This window comes from Gossypium hirsutum, chromosome D09 (genome assembly GCF_007990345.1).
Source record: "Gossypium hirsutum isolate 1008001.06 chromosome D09, Gossypium_hirsutum_v2.1, whole genome shotgun sequence".
Classification (NCBI taxonomy): Eukaryota; Viridiplantae; Streptophyta; class Magnoliopsida; order Malvales; family Malvaceae; genus Gossypium; species Gossypium hirsutum.
In genome coordinates this window covers 7,386,166-7,408,145 of record NC_053445.1, presented here as the reverse complement: position 1 = coordinate 7,408,145, position 21,980 = coordinate 7,386,166, and the positions used below count along the sequence as shown (strand labels likewise).

Below are 21,980 nucleotides of genomic sequence, written 5' to 3'. Positions count from 1 at the left end.
AAATGAGTATGTAGAGGAATGTGTGCACGTTTCCTTGTGTTAAAGTGTTGTAAATAAATGATTACTTATGAAATGTGTAACTAATACGAAAAACTTGTTGATATGTCACCGCTGGAAATTTTTTTGGATAAATATGTCATTATAGACCTTTTTGTTTAATGAGACAAATTAGTGTGTTATAATATGCGCATGAGGCTATAAATGAAATTTTGGCTTTAAGTATACATTTGAGGTCATACTGACTCCCTTTTGATTTTGGTAGTTGTATGATGTTAATAAGTAAATGAACATATCACAAGGCCTAAATTTGAATATGGATTTGAACATGTATGTGGAAGCATTTAAAGTGTTTTTATGAAATTTGTGAATATATGAGAGGTACTCGAAGTACCTATATATGTATTTAGACCATGAGTCGTCTTAATGATCTCTGTCACAGAACATGCCTCTAAGTAATTATTAAATGTGCTAATAGCTTTGAACGACAAGTTATAAGTGACTTTCAAATGCCCTAGTAAGCTTAGTGAAGTAGTCAGGATATGATTGACATGCCAATAGGGATTTATGTATACCTTAAATTTTGTTGCCTTCAGGCTTTGTACATATTATGTGCACTCTTTGTTTCCTGTAGGCTATGCTGTCACATGCATGTTCTGATACCTTTGGGCTTAGCACTTTGGTGCTCTTTTTGATATGCTTGGTGGATTGGCACTTTGGTGCCCTTGGTGTGTTTAGGAGGAATATGGAATGGTACCTAGTACTATGTGCTCCTTGGTATGTTTTGTAGGGAGATTGTTGTATCCGAGTCATTTCCCTAGTGTTTACTATGGGCTAATTGAACTAAAATCTTGATAATAAAATTTTTTCATGTCTATAAATTGAAAACTGTATTCTAAAGTGGAATATCTTAAAAGCTTAGCAAATTAAAGAACTACGTGTTTCATAACAATGTTAAATTATGAGACATAAGACATAAAAATTGAGGGTAAACTTTTGAGTTCATACAACCCAACAGAAAAATAAACAAAGTTGTGTATGAATTTGGTTAAAAAGATGAACATATGTATGGTTTAATACTCATTAGAGCCACATGTTCAAGATCCATAATGGGAATAACGAATATACCATTAACATGTAAATTGAGCCTGAATCAGTAATTAGAAAAGAATCCATTAGAAAGGCTAAACATGGCATTAATGAATTCCCAAAAAAATTTCTCAAGGGCTCAACATTAATAACGAAATAGGTGTAGGTTTGGTACTTGCTAAGAAGTCATGGTGTCCCCATTAAACTTTAAACTTTTAAGGCTGTATTTCAAGTGTTAAACACCATTAGTATTAGATTATTGGCATGTATATAGAGACTTAGATTGGTTGTTTAATTGTGAAGTTGAATGATAAATTTGAAACTCTTTTGAATTTGTCTTAAACAAGATTTGTTTATTTTCAATTTGAATGTATTTATTCTATGTATTTGAGCTTGAATGAGTTTAAAATTTATTCTATGATACTTTGAAACATATTGAACTGATATGAACTTATAAGGCATGTTTTGGTTAAACTTGAAGTTTGAAATCTAAGTTAATTTCACTTAATAATAAAATTTAACATTTAGAGATGATATTGTTAGAAGGGACAGTTACAAACTTCAAATATAAACTGTAAAATGAATAAACAAAATAAAAGGAAAAATTAACCTTAAAAAAAGTCTGAAAGTAAAATAAATATTTACAGAGAAAAAGAATTGTCATCTCATCGAAGAGGCTCAAATATTTTTTATTTAAATATTTTTGTTTAAAATTGCGCCTAATCTGGCGGCCTAAATAAAAAAAGATATACCAATCTGATGGCTCCCATCAGTCAGCTATTAAAGCTTAGAACAGACAGAATATGTAGTTATTATAAGGCTTTGGTAGGAGCTTGTTGTGTTCCTAAACCCTACCCTGGTAAAAAACTTATGAACTCCTCAAGCAGATCCGGATGGTCCTCAAAAAGAGAAGCAGCCTGAATGAAACCAATGCACAAGTCATGTTTCTGAAAGAAATAAAAACTAAAACTAATCGAATTAGTTCAAGTTCAAGCATGGTTACGACTGAAACAGGACACATTACCTTGGTAAGGACCTTAATTATGTCCGTGTGCCCTGTCCGGTACTTATTCAATACATCCAGAAATGATGTATAAACATTCTCATCACGTTTCTGCATAGTGAAATGGATAAATTAGACAGCTAAACATGGATATCGATAAGCCAAAGATGACCGCATAATGGTTTCAGTATTTCACATGTATTTTGTTTACAAAATAGATTGCTTCACTATGTGCAGCAATCATTCTCGGAGAAGGCCTGTCCTCGTCGACTGTAATTTTATATCTCTTTGGCAGAAACATATTAAATCCTTGAATCAAGTTGTTATGGCCTTTGAATATCTCTTTCACTCGCTCAACCACACCAATTACGTCAGTCCTGTATGTATAAGACAAATGCATATATCATACGTTTAGTAGTTTATAAAGCAATCTCAAACCGAATGAACTAAATCCAAAACGACTGTAAACTCGAAATCCATATTTGACCCCAAAGTAAATAGACTCCATCAAAATCCAACAAAAAACTAAAACATGGGATACCTTTGAATACTGAAATCTCTCATGACATGAAGGAGCATGTTGTACTTGTCTTTTTCATCCTTAAACATCTCCTTGACTTGCTTCAGATATGTTTCGGCATCCTTTTTAGTCACTTTACGTGACATGCCTCCACCACCAGGCATTTGGTTTTGCCCATTGCTTTAACAGGTAGAAATAATAAAAGAAAATTTAGAACGACAGCCATTCCAGCAATACCAGATCAAAAACTCTTTAAAAGAACCCTTTACTTTGAAGTGAATTTCCCAAATATTACAAACCCAAGTGACAATTAATCTTACGTAATGTAATGATCCAAGAATCATAAAAGACCAATACAAAGATTCAAGCAAAACATAAACGAATTATTCAATTGATAGTGGTAAGAAAACAATCTCACATATAAACACCATTAAAGCTGATAACAATAACCAAGCAGCAAAAGAAAAAAATCCAAACATTCATATAAACACAAAACCAATCATTCAAACCCTAAAAACAAAATAAAAAGAAGAACAACTTACCATTGAGCCATTTTGCAGTTCATTACTGTAAAGCCAAAACCCAAAGAGAAAGTGAATTCTTTTCGCATAGGTGTTATCTTTAAAGAAATAAAAATAAACCCATTTCAAAAATTGGATTAAAGAAAATTACTTTCTAGATCTTACACGAAGAACAGGCAAATGATCTAAACCAGTTTAACTTTTCTCTGATCCTTTGTGTGTGTGTGTGTTTTTTTTTTCTGTTTGGCCCTGTCGTGTAAAACAGAAGAACTGAAGAAGCAAAATAATAAGAGAGAAACTTGGGCACGTGAGGGAGAGTCAAAATCAAAACAAGAAAAGAAAAAGAAAATTGGAAAAAAAAAATTTAAAGATGTCTTTTGAAAACGGGTGAAAAGATCTGGGTATATTTTATTTTGTGATTCAGCTTTGATTTTTTACTTTCTTTTGCTTTTGGTATTGGTTTTTTAGCCATTTTTCTTATATTTGAATTGTTTTGAAGAAAAAATTAAGTTTTTGAGTGGCTGTTTAAGCTTGAAAATATCTACTTTAGGTAGATATTTATTCTTTATTATTTTTTATAGTAAAATAAAATTAGAAATTTACTGGTTTCTATTTGGTTATTTAGTCATAATTAATCATTTTTAATATCTAGTTTCACTATTTTAAGCTTGAAAATCTACTTGTTTGTATAGATTCCCCAATAAAATGGGAGTTTACTTGTTTTTTTTTTCCCTTCAGATTGTTTCTTTGATGACAAAAAAGCTTGTTTCTTTTCTAAATTGCTTCTATGCTTGTTTTTCTATTAAGTTTTATGGGCATTTCTATTTATTATATGGGATTTCTTGTTTCAATAGTTTTGGATTTCAATTTCAGGTTGGGATTTGTTAGGTTTTGGCTCAAATTGGCTCCTGGGTAAGAATTCATGGGCTTTGTTTCACAGTTTGACTCCTTATTTCTCTTCTCCTAAAGATTTTTTTCATTTGAATCTGTCATTATCATTTTTAAACAACTTTTTATTTAGAATTATGGGTCAACTATAGGCCGGTTGATTGAACCGATTTCTGAATTGGGTTCTATTTTGTATTGTAAGCAATTGATGCTTTTGGTATGTACATTATTGGATACATCTGTAGAGGGAAGTTAGGGAACTAGAATATATAATGGTGATGGTTCACACATATGCATGTATAGAAACATAAGGAGTTAGGGTTTTTCTGTTGATTGTCCTCCGAAATTTGTTGAAACTTGGTAATCTGCTCGTTAAGCATTACAAGTAGCACAGGGACTAAATCTTAATCATTTCAGCACCGAGCTTAAGTTGTTACCAAGTTATTCTAATTGTTTGGCTAATATATATTGTATTATTTGCTTATTAATTGAATGGATTTGTTACTTAGGAAAAGATTCTGTGTAGAGTTTGCTTTGAGGAACAAATCAGTGTAGTCCTGCTTCCTTGTAGACATCATGTTCTCTGTAGGTATTTGCATCTACCCTTGTAATACTGACAATGATATTTTCCATTCTAGTTGTTTTCTCAGTATTGAACTATTGGTTAATGCAAAGATGTCTATGAAAGCTTTGGCTTAGGCCTCATATATACTTAGAAATATATATTATGGTATTTACATGACTTGTAGTGGCATACGATGTTTTTGGCATATGGTGTGTAATATTTTTATTTCTTATCAAAGGATGTGGAACTTGTTTTCTTTAATTATTAATAATGTTTATTTTCTTTCTCAACACTTGCTGTAAGAAGTGCAAAAAGTGTCCAATATGTCGTGTTTCCATTGAAGAGCGATTGCCAGTCTATGATGCCTATTCTCAACTTACCTGTAGAAAAGTTGGTGTAATTCTTTTCTTTTCAAACCATTACGAATTTGCTTGTGATTTTAGATGAAGCAAGCATTGAGAAGTTGACCATTTTGGTTTCTTCAAACATGATATAGTTGTGTGTTGCCACTCAGGAGTTGTAAACGACTAGGTGCATTTTGAAATGGAATGAAATTATAGTGATTTTGACATGTTTTGTGATAAGTTATAGGTTCTTTTCCCTTTTTCGCTTATGGATTATTTAATATAAATAAGGATGGTGAAGCCCTCTCTTGAGCACATGTATAGTTAGTCTTGGATTTCCAAGAATTATATTTTGCTTGGGTTGTACTGTTCTTCTCTCTAGATATGCATGAATGAGGATAAAGAGAGACTGGTGGGTTAAACCTTTTGGTTTGTGATAGGGAGGAGGAAATGTTGGGACAATGTGATTTGGTTAGGGTTCAACGGAGAAATAATCAGAGTTGTTGAGTAGAAGCAACCAAATGAATGCATATATAGTGATGCAATTGATGCTTTTTGTATTGTAAAATGTTGGAAAGGAAGATGAAGATGAATTTGGGGGGTGAGAGGGGACTAATGAAGATGAAGAAGATGGAGAAATTTTAAAAAATTAATATAAATTAATATAAAATATTATTTCCAAATTTAAAAATATATAAATAAAATGTTTTAAAATTTTTAATATAATTTAATATAAAAATAAGAATATTTTAATGTAATTTAATATAAAAATATTATTCTTTATATATTAAATTGATGTGAAAAATACATTAAAATGATAAAGGGCATATTCGTCACTCGAGTAATATTTTTTTTGCTATTACATATATTTCCCCCTCAACCAAACATATGAATGCTATTAGAATACTCATTCCATTCCATCCAATCAAACTACTGTTATGGCTATTCAATTCCATTACAACTTCCATTTCCACAGAATGACTATTCCATTTTAGCCTTATTCCATTCCAGTTAATCAAATGTGTTATTATTGAAATACGAATTTGATTGATAGGAAAAACTATTAATTAAAATCTTAAAAAAATTATAAAAATATACTTGTTACATTTAATACTTTTTTAGTTATGTTATGGTATTAAAAGAAATTTGTTTTCAATTATTTATTTAAAGTCTTACTTTTTTTTTATAATTTTAGGCTTTTTTAAAAGATTTTTGCTAATGGTTGTGAATGAAGAAGGTGGTGGTGAAGGTATTTCTTTTGAAGACCGTAACACTAAGAAGGTGTAGTTATAGATATGACAATAAATTTAGTTCCAGCACCAACCCAGTCTTGGAGGGATAAGTGATCTGGTGCGATGGCTAGTGGTGTTGGATTGGGAGATGGTGAGGAGTTTGATTTTTTGGAAGGAGATGTTATGAAATCAACAATCGATGGGGTTTGGTCAATAGATTTTTCTGACTAGATCCAACAAATCTTGATCAAGGACATGGGGACAATCGTGGTAATCAAACTATTAGGATGGAACATAGGTTATACTGCTCTCTACAATTGGGTTTGTAGTTTATGGTGACTCTCCAGGCCATTTCAACTAATGGATATAAAACATGACTACTTTTATCAAAATTCCAGTGCATCGAGGATTTTGAAACGGTTTTATCACATAGGCCCTAGATCATCTACGACCAATATCTCATGGTTCAACCTTGGACTGGAAAATTTAGTCCATTACAACCTTTCTAGAATGTTGAGTTGGCATGGATCAAATTGCCTAGAGTCATCAGGCATATGTATAAAAGGAAGATTCTTGGAGAAATAAGTAGCATGGTTGGAAGGTTCACAAAGCTCGACTTCAACATCAACAGTACAATAATGGGTCCTATCGCTAGGACAGTCGTCTATGTCAATTTAGAAAAGCCTTTAGTGTCTCAAGTTCTGATCAATGGCAAGACCCAACGGGTTGAATATGAATCATTGCCTATGATATGTTTTTCATGTGGCTGGTATGGTCTTGTGAAGATTTGTGTTCTACACCGATTGAGAATTTGAACTAGGCGGAAGGAAATGAGACGGTGGCTGATTCTATGGTCACAGATGTTGAGAAGGCAGAAACTTTGGGAATGTTTGGACTATGGATGCAAGTCGAGAGGAAATCGTGGCAAAGTCTGAGGGACTCCAGAAACCAACCAAAAGCCTAAGAATTTAGGGAAGGTGACACTGGGTTCCAGATTCTTGATGTTGACAGTGCTAGATGAGATAGAGGGAAGAAATGGTGCTGAATCAGTGGATCAACTAGAGGGTAGTGAAGTGAAAAAGGGATCTTCAATGGAGAAGAATCCAGGTAATCTGTTTGGGAAAAAGGTCGGGAGGTTGGATCAGCTAAGCAAGGAGTAGACCAAATGCTTGGGGTGAACCAAGTGCAAAATTTTGGGCTTGAAGGTTCAATTGAGAAAGTGGCTATCGCAGGGCTTGGGTCAATTCAACATGTTAGTGAGATTTATGATAAAATTTTAGGGAAGAAACTTGTCTAGGTAGTTGGATCGGGCTCTTCTGGGCTAGTAAATTCCGCAACAGTCAAATCCAACTCCAACACCCATTGTGTTACTGTGGGTTGAGTTTTGCAGGATCGCTGGGGTCTCTTCTATCGAACAGTGTGTGTTCAGCTTCAACTAGTGTTCCATCTCACCATTTGGAATTCTTTGACTCAGTTGCAGGTATTGCTAGTAGCCTTTCTCTTACAAGAGAAAGACTTGTAGGAACCATTTCCCATTTTAATCCCATCTTTGAAGACCTTGAAAAACATTCACTGGTTTCATTTAAAGAAAATGTCAATACTAATGATGTTAACTCCATAGGCAGAAATTTTGGCAAATTAGGTTTTATAGGGCGAAGCTCAGGTGCAAAATCAGATGTCGGTCGAAATGGAAAGAAGCTTAATAGAATCATCTATGAATGTGGGGGTCTGTTTAAGTTAGTTGAATCCCATCGAGCACCTTTGTCTGATACGATGAACTCCATGGTTTAGTTAATTAATGCCTAGGTCAAAAAGGAAGGTGGTAAAGGTTTCTCGATGAAGGACGAGAAACGGGTTGAGGAGTTAAAGATCTCCATATAGTAAATGTTGGTTTTCTTCTATCTGTTGTGGATATATGAACTTGTCAATCTTATCTTGGAATTGTCAGGGGCGTGCTAGTATCAAGTTTCCTCGCATCTTTCATGACTATAATTCAAAATACAAGCCTAATATTATAAGTTTGTTAGATACAAGAGTTAATGAAGAAAAAGAAAATAGAATCATTACTAAATTAGGATTCCAGTATTCCCATCAGGTAAAGGCGATTGGTTTTTTTAGAGGCATTTGGGTGGGTTGAAAAGAATCGATTCATGTAGAGGTGGTTCTGTAACACCCTACGCTCGACCCGTCCTTTGGATCCAGGTATGGAGCGTCACAAATGAACTTATACTTAATTTGGCTAACTTAGATGTTATAAAACAATTTAAAAATAAAACTATCTATTAATGAATATTTAAAATAATAATTCTTACAACAAAGGCCTTAAGCCACTGAATGTTTAATATCGTAAATTTCTACTTCTAATCCGACTGTTTATTTCCAAGGAAATTCTTACAACTTTTTCTAGAGATTAATTGGCCTTTTTTTCCCAAAACCTAAAGGCATTATCCAGATATAACAATTCCTGAGGCGAAGCCTCATCTAGTACCCCCTTTCTATGTGCATGAATTGGACTAATAACGATCCTCGATCTCCACTCCATCTAGCTCAATTCCTCTTCTAAGTCCTCAATTTGGCCTTACAATCCCTACGAACATTAGCCACACTACTGTAAGTTCAAAAAAAAACTTAGTGAGCTCCATAGCTACACCATAATTAAGTCCTATTGCACGAGGGTAACAATGTAAAATTAAAACAAATATAAATTAACTCCCTGAATGCTCTAGGCGAGCTTCATTGTTAGGGTGGCAGGCTCCACTCGATCCTCCGAGTTACTTATCTCACTTTATGACCATCCTCTGGTCGGACTCCTTAGTCGATCGTATCTCAAATACTTCGCTCTATCAACAAAACCTATCCGTTCTTCTTCTCTTCCTTCCTTTATAATTTCCCCTGACATAGGGTGTTCGTTGACCTCAGACTTTCATGGCTACTCGCCTAATTTCCTCATCATATACCTTTTTAGTAGCTTTCTCGTGTTATTTCTCCCAAGGGTCCTTAGGACATACCTCTTTTGGCGGACATCCATGGTTGGACTAGTCCCTTGGAGGACTTTCTACTTTTCTTACCTTACCATTGAAGGAATTGTTGACATTTTCGTATTGTGCTGGCTTCCAGTAGGCCTCGCTACTCTAGTGATCCTATTCTAATTCTACCTTATTGTTCGTAGTGGAGGATTATTTTTGATAATCTGCGTTATGCACTTGGCTAACCAGGGACTCACTTGTCCTACGTGGCGAAAAACTGATTTATCATCTTGGCAGACCATTGCTCATACGACTATATGAGCCTATCATCTCACTTGCTCGCCTCCTCTCTACGGATCTATCCCTCTTGTTGTTTCATCCCTACGGACTATCACTTCATCGGTGTACTCACATTAGACTTTCCTCAAGAGGAATAGTCTAGTCAGACATTCTATCCCTTGGACATAATCTTATCTTCAGAGGGAACTTCTACATCCTCCTACGAGATTTGCTTCTCAGAAACTAGTTTCATAGAACACTTACAGGTTGTCCTTGATTTTAGATTCTTGCATGTGATCCTAGGACAATTTCCCATTTTCATTTCCATAATTAGGTCAGCTCTTACTCGAACTAATTTCCTCTAATTCTCATTGGGACTTCACCCATACCTTGTCGAATTTCCTATCTTTCCTTACCTCTTTCATCAATGTTGGTAGATACCTTATGACCCGTTTGTCTTACTTATGCTTACCTTTACTCTTCTTCCAGTTGTGTGGTTTCTTGTGCCTGGCGTACTTGGTCGTATACCTCTCACTTTTTCCATAATTTCCCATGACAGACTCTATGGGTTTTCATAGCCAAGTTGTAGTCTTATGCGTTTCTTACTGTTGGAAAAAACCCGATTTGAAAATGGTTTTCTTGTATAGCAGAAAATTAAAATTTTGAAAACCAACCCGGCTTGTGATATTTATAACAATAAACCTTAATCGAATTTGTACCTGTGTTTTCAGGTAAGCGTATCCGTAATGTTTTCCAGCTTTCAACCAAACAATCTTCTCCACTATTATCGTACCACGAACTGCTTCGAGTGTGGGCTCGAACCAATTGAATTGAAATGCAGAACTAGATAAAGTTTTCTATTCTTTTAAGGTGAAAACAAAAATTCTCTCTTCTTTAATAGAAATCGATAGAGTTGTTATTCTAGAAAAATTATATGTAATATTTGAGAATCAATTCTCTCAACTTTTCGGTAGAATAACAATATCTCTAAGTTGTGTAAATAGTTCTACTGGTGCCATATATTTATAGGAACAAAATGTAGAACCCTTGTTGAGTTGTAGTGGTTTGTTTCAAATATAAAAAAATCTTCCTACTTAGAGTAGAAGAGGGGTTGATGGCACACCCTAGTATTCCAACTAGGGTTATTGCCCCCTTCATGTTACAGGAGGGGTTTTGGGCCTCTCTCACATCGGGTTCAATTACGAGTACTTCTTTGGTCTTTTTGACTCTGTACTCTGTAATGTGATCCAACCCGACTCAAGTTTTCTATTTCCCAAAATAAAATTTAATATTTATATATAAAACAATTTTCTCATCCTTATTTTACTCCCAACAAAAATTTGACGATTTTACCCCTTGTAAAATTTTGACGATTCTACCTCTGGTAAAATTTCGAGAAAATATGTTTAATATTTCACAACTTAACATGTTCGCTATGATTGAATAGTTTATTTTCATTTCGGGCTTCAAAACAATCCAAACACATAAACTTATTCTTCCGATCATTTTTTAAGTAATCCATTTAGGATTGCAAATTTTCATTTTCGTTTTCATTTCCATTTTTGGAAACCTACATTCATTTCCAAATGATTCCATTTCTCCATTTCAGAGAAAACCATAATCATTTCTAAATATGTCCCATTTCTCTTTTTCTATTCATTCCATTCTTTTCTATTCAAAACACACACTTCATTTCTGGTTTCAACGAGCTAGCGAAGAAACTGATTTAACATTTGTAGTTGAGTTTCAAATGATTTATAATGAAGTTCTAGCTTTTCACTTATTAATTATAACCTTATTTATTCACGAATTCATTCCACTATAGTATAATGACTGAGCTCTCCCCAACGACATACCATTACGAAAGCAACTATTCAGTACTCGTCTAATGACCTTGCCATCAATGTGTTACCCTTATTAGATATCCTTAATATCTTTGGAATAATATTCATTCTCCAAATATGATTTTATTTTATCTCACGGTAACCATTACATCTTCCTTCATGAAAAATCAATCACTATCAAATAGTGATCAAGTCATCCATCACAAAGACTGATGGCTCGTGGCCATATTTACTTTTCATCAACCATGTAATGCCAATGAGAGGATATCATTCACCCATGTTTTGGGTTATGAATTTCACTATTGTGAATGAAACTACATACTACAGAAGTCGTACACCTAAAGCACTAGCTTTCAATTCCTTATCTATTTGAATTTAGGCCTTTACTTACATCAAAGTGTATGAGTCACACAGACATAGTTTGTCATCCACTTAGGATTTAGGTATGTCACACTATGAACATCACAAGTGAATAAATCCATAAACGAATTTAGGATCTATTCTTCTGGGGTTCTGCCCATTAGTCTAGTTAGTCACATCTATATCTCTATCTTCTGAGAGTGATCCGCTTCGATGTCTAAAACAAAACATCTCCCCAATTGGACTAGATAGACGACATATGAGTCTTTCAATAGGTTTTTCTCATTTTCGATTATACTAAGGACATGTTTAGGTTTGTATACTAATACAAGCGGTCTTTCTGTACTATGATCCGACCATATAATACCACTTAGTATTAGTTAAACATTTAGACAATAAATGAGCAACATTTTCTTCCAATGTGCTTTGCGTGCAAAAACCATGTGAGGAAAATTATACAAAGTATATTAATGTAATCAATGAATTTATTTTATTAATCAATCAGTTCAAAAAAAATTCAAGTGTATATTGACGAAAATAATACACTTAGGGCACCAGATCCAATAGTCTCCCACTTGTGCTAGTGAAGTAGATAAGTCATTTTTTGCATTCTTATGCCTTCCATATGTTTCCCAAAGAGCTTTTTAGCTATAAGAGTCTTGGGTAAACAAATCCCCAAGGTTTGTCCCCAAATGTGTTCTTTGAATACGTCTACCATTTTGTCAAACACTACCATCTCCCTTAATGCGTTTTTCCTTATGTGGTTTCTTTTAGGTTTAGCTATATCCGCACTGTTATAGTGCCATAGCTTTTCCATATCTAATATTCAGCCCTCCATAGTAAAGTTAGCAGTGTAACCTTGTTTGATACTTATTCACACTATAGAATTACAGCCTGATGTCAATTTTTTCGAATCTCGACATGTTTGAAATGTAACACCCTTAACCAGTCTCCGTTGTCGAATTAGGGTTACGGAGCATTACTGTACAATCAAAAAGCAATTAACATCATAACATTTAAATAAAGTAAGCATAGAATAAATCATTCAATGACATGAATTTTGTCCCTAAATCGAGCATTTAAGACCCTAAAAATAGCTTATAAGCAATTTAGGACTAATTTGAAACAAAATAGGAAGCTTAAGAAAAAATTGCAAAAACTGGAAAACAGGGGTTACACGGCCATGTGATATCACCCTAGGTCGTGTAACATTCAAACAAGGGACACATGACCATGTCTCAGCCCGTGTCCTCACCCTTGTAACTAACTGAGATGCCCCAAACACTTATGTGCCAGACTGTGTGCTAGGCAGTGTAACTCTCTGAGTTGTTACAAACGCCCGTGTGCTCGCCTGTGTGCTAGGCCGTGTAACTCTCTGAGTTGCCACACACGACCGTGTGCTAGGCCTTGTAACTCTTTGACTTGGAACACTAAGAAATCTCACATGACACACATTTGTGTCGCCAGGCCATGTGTGTCACACGGTCATGTGACAGCCCATGTCCCAGGCCGTGTGAACCCAAAATGTACCTAAAATCAAGCCATTTCATAACCAATTCATGCATAACAAACCAATCCATTTGTGCATGCTTTGAAGGGACTTAATTCACCTAACCAATATGTCATTCAAGGGCACCACAATTGCATCCATACATCATTTACCTAAACATGTCAATATTTCCATTTTCCAAACAAAAAAACCTAGTTCAAATGTATACTAAAACTTATCACAAGTAACAATTTTCAAGCCATCATCATCATGCCAAAATAACCTTATATACATGCCATTAAAAGTGACCAAAATGACATAAGTTGGTAAGACTTTGTAGATAACCAAATTAGACATAAACTTCAAAGCATAAACATACCGAGTCACCATTAACATTCTCAAAATACCATTACAAAACAATCTATACATGTCATTATAAAACTTGGCCAAAATACACATAAGCTACCAAATTAGTTGCTGGATAGTGTGATAGTCTCCAACGAGCTTCCAACTGGTCGAGCTTTTGGTAATCTATAAAACAAAGGAAAATAACTACGTAAGCAATGAATGCTTAGTAAGATCGTATAAACTTTAAACATAGCTTATTACTTCCAATAATATAATTCATAGATTAAGAATAAACCATTACCAATGCCATAAGCTTAGTAAAAGCCTATACAACATCAAATTCACAAGTTAGTATACTTGTTCATGATACATATGAAATTAAACATAAGATATGTAGTTTACCATATACATACATAACATTTAATTCATCAATGCTTCCATAAGATCATGATTCATTTCATTTGCATACTTAACATTTCATTTCACTTTTCTTACCCTTTGAACCATCCAGAATTACATAAGATACTTGGGAAAGCTCACACATAGTGTGCCTTTACATATAACCGTAACCTTTCCTTTACATCAATGCTCACATGAGCTGTGAAATGAGTCTGCTCACACAAGCTGTGGGTCAAAATGTAAGCTAGGCGATGCTACTCACATGAGCTGTGGAGAATCCATAAAAAATGCAAGACCTCAGCCATCGGTAGGACATTCAAGACCAGCACCCGAAACATGGAATCCCTAATGACATGTCATTTACACATTTGTATTAAAATTAAATTATATTAAAACAACATAGTAAATAGTTAATTTCTCTAACATTAAAACGATTGTAGTTCATTCGAACTTACCTCGATAACTAGGAGCGTAGAAATAGAGTCGAACTAACCCGAAGCTTTAGCCTTTCCTCTATTTAAGTCCGAATGTTGTTTATCTTGATCTAAATAGATAATTTCAATCAATCAAGTACTTCTAGTATTAAATTTAATCTATAGTTCATATTTATGTAAAATTACAAAATTGCCCCTAATATTTTAACTTTTCACAATTTACTCCTTAAGCTCTTAACTTGAAATTTAACCATTCTTATCCTCCATACTAAATAACCGATTTTCATAGGGACTTATATGAACTCAATTAAACCAAAAATTTGTAATTTAACATAAAATTTTAATATTTTCACAAATAAATCCCTAAATGTAATTTCCACCAAAATCACTTAACAAAACTTGTTTATTTCACAACCAAGATTAATAATCTATCAAATAACTACAAAATATATTCAAAAAAATCCATGGAAAGTTCCTCAACCTTTAATAGTTTTGCAAATTAACCCCCGGGCTAGCTAGATTAAGCTAAAATGAACTCGAAAAGATAAAATCATTAAAAACAAAATTCACTTACATGCAAGGTGAATTGTTTGGCCGAAACTTTCTCTTCTCCAATGGCTAATTTAGGGTTTCAAAATGACAAAAAGATGAAGATGATAACTTTGGTTCATTTTTTCTTACTTAATTTTCTTTTTAATTACTAAATTACCAAATTAACCTTTTAAAATCATTAAAATTTCATTAAAACCTTGTCCATAACTATCCACTAACTCATCAAATGATATATTTACCTTTCAAGTCCATTAAATTAAAATTCTAGAGCCATTTGAACCTTTTAAATAATAGAACTCAACATTTACACTTTTTACGGTTTAGTCCTTTTCATATAATTAACCATTTTAACATCAAAATTTCTTAACGAAATTTGAATACAACCTAAATATAATTCTATAGACTTTAAATAAATAATAAAATAACAATTCACTCATCGAAATCGCGGTGAAAAAAACTATTATTTTTGACACCATTGAAAATGGGTTGTTACATGGAATTCATAATCAATATATCCGATGGGAGTAAGATCTCCTCCATAATACACAAGCATATAATCCCTCGTGCTCCATAAATACTTGATTATATGCTTAACTACTTGCTAGTTTCTTGGTCTTGGAATCACCTAATATCGACTTGCCAACCCCACTGTAAAACATATATTTGGGTGTGTGCATAGCATAGCATACATGAGACTTCTTACTGCCAAGTCATAAGGAACCATTATCATGTTCTCTCTTTCTTTCATTGTCTTAAGGCAGTTCTTTAAAGAGAGATGATATCTTGATATGGAGGGTTAATTGCCCTTCTTCGAATCGGTCATTGCATAACGCTCCAATATCTTGTCTATGTATGAAGCCTGAGAAAGTGCTATCACTTTGTTCTTTCGATCCCTTAAGATTCGAATACCTAGAACAAAATTAGCTTCCCCCGAGTCCTTCATGCTAAACTGTCAGTTTAACCAATCACAATGTCTCTACATCATTTCCAATTACTAGAATATCATCAAGATATATAACGAGAAAGACCACATTTCCATCCCTTAAACGTTTGTAAACACAAGGTTCATCTATGTTTTTCTCAAATCCAATAAGTCTTGATCTTTTAATCAAATCTTTGATCCATAAGCGGGATGCTTGCTTAAGTCCATATATCGATCTAAGCAGTTTGCAAACTTTATGCTCATTTCCTTTTAGCTATATATCCGATGGGTTGTATCATGTAAATGTTTCCTTCAAGACAGCCATTCAAAAACATTGTCTTGACATCTATTTGTCAGATCTCGTAACCAAAAGTCACCACAATGGATAATAACATGAGGTACCACAAGAACTCATCAAATAAATATTCCTCACCTTGATCAGACAGAAGTTCCTTTATGGGTAAACCTAGTTATTTCTCCACTTTCGCACGAAACTCTTTGAATTTATCAAATGCTTCACTTTTTTTTTGCATCAGGTATACATACCCATATCTAGAATAGTCATCAATAAAGGTTACATAATACTCGTAACCACTTGCACTAACACTCATGGGGCTACATACGTCAATGTGAAAAAGTTCCAGGAGTTTTCCAACCCTCGTTCTTTTTACATTAAAAGATCGCTAAGTCATCTTACCTTCCAAGCAAGATTCAGATTGTGAAAAATCAACTTCCTTATGAGAACTTATGATGCTAATTTTTACAAGTCTAACGATTCTTTCTCAGTTAATATGACCAAGTCTCAAATACCAAAGGTACGCCTTATTAGAGTGAGAAGTTTTAAGTCTTTTATCCAATATTTCAATCTCAAGGAATGTGTACATCTTTTCTTTGATAAAATAGAGATTATTTGACATCAATCCATTACAGATAAGATTGTGATATCTAAATAGTACAATTCTATTATTAAAAGTCACAGTCAAAGTCGTCTTTATATAAACATACAACAAAAATTAAGTTTCTTTTGAAACTTGGTACATAGAAAACATCTTTTAAAATAATCTTCCTAAAATTATCAAAATAAATACGTACATCTCCTATTGCTTCGGCTGCCACACTTGTCCTACTCCTGATCCATAATGATAAGCTTTTATCTCTAATATCTTTCGTCTTCTTGAACCCCTGTAGAGAAACACAAACATGATTAGTGGTTCTCGGATCAATGACCTAGTGGTCTATTAAATCTTCCACTAAACAAGCTTTTGTCATCAAGAGTTTCATACCTTTTCCTTTTGTTTCTTGGTATTCTTTCCATTCTTAACAATTTGCCTTGAAGTGCCCTTTCTTATTGTAGAAGAAGCATTTAGACTTAGATAAGTCTTTTGACTTTCTGGTTCTCTTCCTTTCCACTTGTGGTAGCTCAAAGAACTTAGCCTTGCCTTTCTTAGCACACTCTCCCGAAGTGACGAATATATTTGTTTCTGCTCTTTGGACTGGCTGACCACTATTTAACATCAACTCATAGGATTGTAACTCCTTCATGAGTTGTGTAAGCATCAGGATTGTAACTCCTTTATGAGTTGGGTTGATAATCGTGTATCCATATCTATTCATAATAGTTCAACAGGCTAAATTGATATGGTTATTGAAGAATAATGAATGGAAAATGTGTTACCATATGATAAACTATAGTTCTACGATGTATGAGTGCATATGTGCAATGGTTTGATAATATACTTTCACTTGAGATTAAATTACATCAAATGGAACATTTATTCATTATGTATACGATGAACTCACCTAATGATGTGAATTATGGTAACATGGACAATTGTTTAGTTAAATATGTTATGTTGTAATTGTGGGATTTAAGGAAAGTTTTATTATTATGAACCTATGAACTTACTAAGCTTAATTGAAGCTTACTCTGTTTTGTTTTCTATTTCAACCGGATCAACTTGAAGATCACACTATCCAACCACCTTTTGGTAGACTTTTTAATGTTCAAATTCGATTATGTGGCATGTAATAAGGGTTGAATTGTATATAAGTGTTTGTAATAACAAGGTGTGAATGATGCTATGTAAAGAATGTTTGCTTGTTGACATTTTTGTATGTTGATTATGGTTTTGATATGGTAGCTTGAATGTGATTATTCAATATGGAATGTGATGGAACAATATGGAGTTTTGGTAGGTTTGATTATGATATAGGATGTTTGAATAGGTGCGATTTTGTCAGAAATCATGGTATAACATTTTCAAGATTGAATTGGATGTTAAAATCACGATATGTGAAATGGTTTTTGTTGTCAAACTTGCTAGTATTGGTTTGGAAATATGATCAAATTTTAGATGATAGAAAATTGGTATTTTGATTGTTTATAAGGCATATGCATGGTTATGTTCTAGTTTTCGTGAAATGGAAAAGTATCGTGAAGTTCATTCATGTATGTAATAGTGCCTTGAGGTATATTGGCTAGAAATAGGAAATTTTGTGTTTTGGCATGATTATTGTGTATTTTGGATAAGTTTAAAGAAAGATTATATGCATATTCATGACATAGATGAATGTTTGGGTTGAAACCTTGCATGTTAAAGTACATTTTTAGATCAAACGATTTAGCATAGAATCGTGTGCCACACACGGGTTGTTGACACAATCTTGTGGAATTTGATTTTTGGTTACTTTCAAATCACACGATCACAGTTAGTTACATGTGTCAGCCACAAGGCCGTGTGACATTTGTAGAAATTTTGCACTTTGACCCATACGGCCTCAGTGAGTTACACAGCTTGGATACACAGTCGTGTGAATCAAGGCCACAAGGTCTTAGCCTATTACACGACCAGGTTATAAGATCATGTGACCCCTATTCCACACTTTTTCCCATTCTTTTTTGAAATGTTTCAATTTAGTCCTTCATTGTTTCCGGGTTGATTTAGAGCTTTCGTAAGCTCGATTTAAGCTCGGAATTCTAGGCAAAACATGTTTGTTTGAATGATTGAGATATGATGAATGTTTTGTTGAATTTTTTAATTAAATTCACATGTTCCTATTCTGTTTATTATTATAACATCCCGTAATTCGATTTCGGCAACAGAGATGGGTAAGGGTGTTACAAAAACACCTAGGTGGGCTAAAAAGCCCAAGTCCATATACAAGCGCAAGTCTTAAAAGTTTATTATCCAATTCATTATTTCATTGGCTCAATGATCCAAAATAATTCCATAAATAAATTAATTATCAAATTAATATTTTCAATGTAAAATGCTTTTTCAGGGTCAAATTACCTTTTTGCCCCTTTATGCCTCAAAGCATAATATCTTCACAATAAGTTGGTTATCAACTAACCCAATTTTTCATATTTCTCATTTAATGCTTTATAGACATCCTTAGGTAAAAAAATTACATTTTTACCCTTTTCAACAAAAATATGAAATTTACAATTTAGTCCTTGTACTTTTAAATTTCTTCCAAATTAGTTCGAAAGTGATTTTTATAATAAAATGAAATTCAATACGTTTCCATGTCAAATAATTAATCATTTTTCATTTTTGGTCAATTTTACATTTTAGTCCTCAAACTTCTAAAAATTTATGATTTGGTCATTTCATAACATTCAATTCTAAAATTCTTTTCATAATTTCCAAAATCCAAATATCAAATTCATTTCCAAAAAATCCTTTAACTAATACTTTTATTCTAATTTCTCACAAATTCACTATTTAGTTACCGAAATAGTTCCATGTGTAACAAAATATTTAGGGTATTAAAAATGGTCTGCCTCGAAGCTTCCTCACAACAAGATAAAATATCTTTAATGACATAACACTTAGTCTTAGAAGCTCGGGAGAAAAAGAAGTTATCATCAGCAAAAAACAAATGCGAGACACTAGGCCCTAACTAACATATTGAATCCCTATGCAACTCACCTAACTTAGCTCGTTGGAGCAAATCACTAAGCTCCTCAGTACACAATATATACAAGTAAGGGGAGAGTGGATCGCCTTGACACAAGCCTCAGTTCAAAATAACCGACCCTACATCCTTTCTATTAAATGAGACCAAATAGGAGAGTGCACATACATAACATTATGCAATTGACCCACTTAGCATTAAACTCCATTTTTAACACAATAAAATGTAGAAAATTCTAGCGAAGCCTGTCATACGCTTTACTAATGTCAATATTAAAACTAGCTTCCCCAATGTGTCCTTTTCTTTTATTCCTCATGTGGTGAAGGCTAAAATGCAATTAGAATATTATCCATAATCAATCTGTTAGTCACAAAGATTGATTGCATAGGCGAGATAATACTCAGCGAGAGATGCTTAAGCTTATTTGCAAGCACCTTCACAAGAATATTGTAAACAACATTACACGCAATCAGGAGAAAATCTTGCATACATTGGGTTGTCTTTCTTGGGAACAAGCACAACTATCATAGTGAGGCTAGCCTAGAATTCACTCTTCTCAAGGAAGTCGCAACACTGACTAAAACTATTAGAACCTACAATCGGCCAATAATGTTGAAAGAATGTCGGATTCACATCTTCTAGCTTGGGACCTTATCCGAATACGTCCTCATTATAGCAACTTTGAACTCATCCAAGCTGAAAGGGGTCACTAATGTTGCATTCTATGAACTATTAATGCACTGAGGAAACCCCGAAAATAGAGAAGTTACTGCCCATAGAAGCACTCCATGTCAGTTGTCGTACCAATAATTTTAAGCTTAGTAATTTAACAAGTTCTAATATAATTAGTCAATTGGACCAACTTCTTAAAATTTGTAAAATACAACTACCAAAATTCTAACAAATATGATTTATCATTTTTTAGAAGAAATAAATTCATAATTAAACCTATTAAATTTCAATTTATAAATATTTCCTTCCTTGTTTGTTTAAAATTCTGAAGTAAATATTTATAGTAAAAAAAAAGTCTTCTAATGGGGGGCTCGACTATTTTTGTGTAATTTTTTTTTGTTATTGTTGTTTAAACTCGTACATTTCAAACAGTTTTGTGAGTTTTAAATGCTCATTAAATTATTAAAATTTAAAAGATATTTTTTATTTTCATTAATATTTATAAATTATAATCAAATTTAAACACTGCCAATCAAGTTTTTGGCTATGGAAAGAGACTGACAACTGATACAATTAGTGCATTGATGAAATCTATCCCTCCTACTAATAAAACCACCTTCTGGAGCTTATATGTTGAATATGGAAGGCAGTGTTAGAATTTTTTCAAATTGTGCTATTGCCGGTAGTCTGATTAAAGATAAACATGGTGAATGGACTGCTTGTTTCATGTGCAAAATTGAGAGTCCTAACAACTTACATGCTGAATTATAGGGGCGAGAGAAGGCTTTCTACTAACAAATAGCAAAGGATTGTCATGTGTAACTCTTGAGATAGGCTTGACGTTAAGGATATATTTGTTGAAAAATGGTGAAGAGGGTACTCATCCTTTTAGCACATTGGTTTGAGATTTTTTGTGAAATGGCCATCCATGCAATAGCTCGCACAAATGGTGAACAGTCAAAATGTGAATCACTCGGCAGACAATCATTTGACGAATTGCCTCACAGACAATCACTATGCAGACCATCATGTGAACATGCAAACTATTATGCAAACAATCCATATTGATATAAGACTGGCGGATTGTCCAAGTGAGAACAAATTTGGGGACACATGAAGCTACAATCTATGTGGCGGGGTTGAAGGAATGTGAAGTATATTCGTAGAATGTGCCTATACATGCCATCATTGACAAGTGTGTGTTTGTTCTTAGTGTGTTTTAGGTAAAACCAATCTTAGTTGGTAGATTTTTTTTTGTGTTTAGGTGATAAATGACATGTTTAATTTGTGTACAAGAAGTGTTTTTTCAAGTTTCAAGATTGTATTAATGGGGTTTGTTGAGTTCTCTTCTAAAGAAACTCATATATATTGTAATGTTTTAACAAAATAAAATATATAGAGCAAACTCGTTATACTGTTAATTCTCTATTTTGCTTTCTTTCTTTGTCATAACATTAAAAATTGGTATCGAGAGTTATTGATCTTTGAGGGCTATTTTTTTGTTCCTGCAAAAATGTCTTTAACAAGTTTTTCACCTCCTCCACCACCTATTTTTAATAGTGAAAACTACCAAATTTGGGTAGTAAAGACGAAGACCTACTTTCAGGCTTTTTACTTGTGGGAGGTAGTGAATGC

General features: G+C 33.5%; 1 protein-coding gene across 2 annotated transcripts; it reads right to left on the bottom strand.

The window, feature by feature from the left end:
- Positions 1-1,679: 1,679 nt before the first annotated feature.
- On the bottom strand, positions 1,680-3,629 carry LOC107893024 (paired amphipathic helix protein Sin3-like 2). 2 transcript variants are annotated; one of them, XM_016818013.2, is made up of 6 exons: positions 3,282-3,629; positions 3,152-3,176; positions 2,631-2,789; positions 2,286-2,466; positions 2,111-2,200; positions 1,680-2,003 (listed from the first exon to the last, which is right to left on the bottom strand). In XM_016818013.2, exons 2-6 carry the CDS (start codon positions 3,172-3,174, stop codon positions 1,938-1,940), a joined length of 519 nt encoding a protein of 172 aa, XP_016673502.1. In that variant the 5' UTR covers positions 3,175-3,176; positions 3,282-3,629; the 3' UTR covers positions 1,680-1,937. The 2 variants fall into 2 exon arrangements, with proteins under 2 accessions (XP_016673502.1, XP_016673501.1); XM_016818012.2 differs by having other exon boundaries at positions 3,152-3,626.
- Between the last annotated feature and the right edge of the window lie 18,351 nt (positions 3,630-21,980).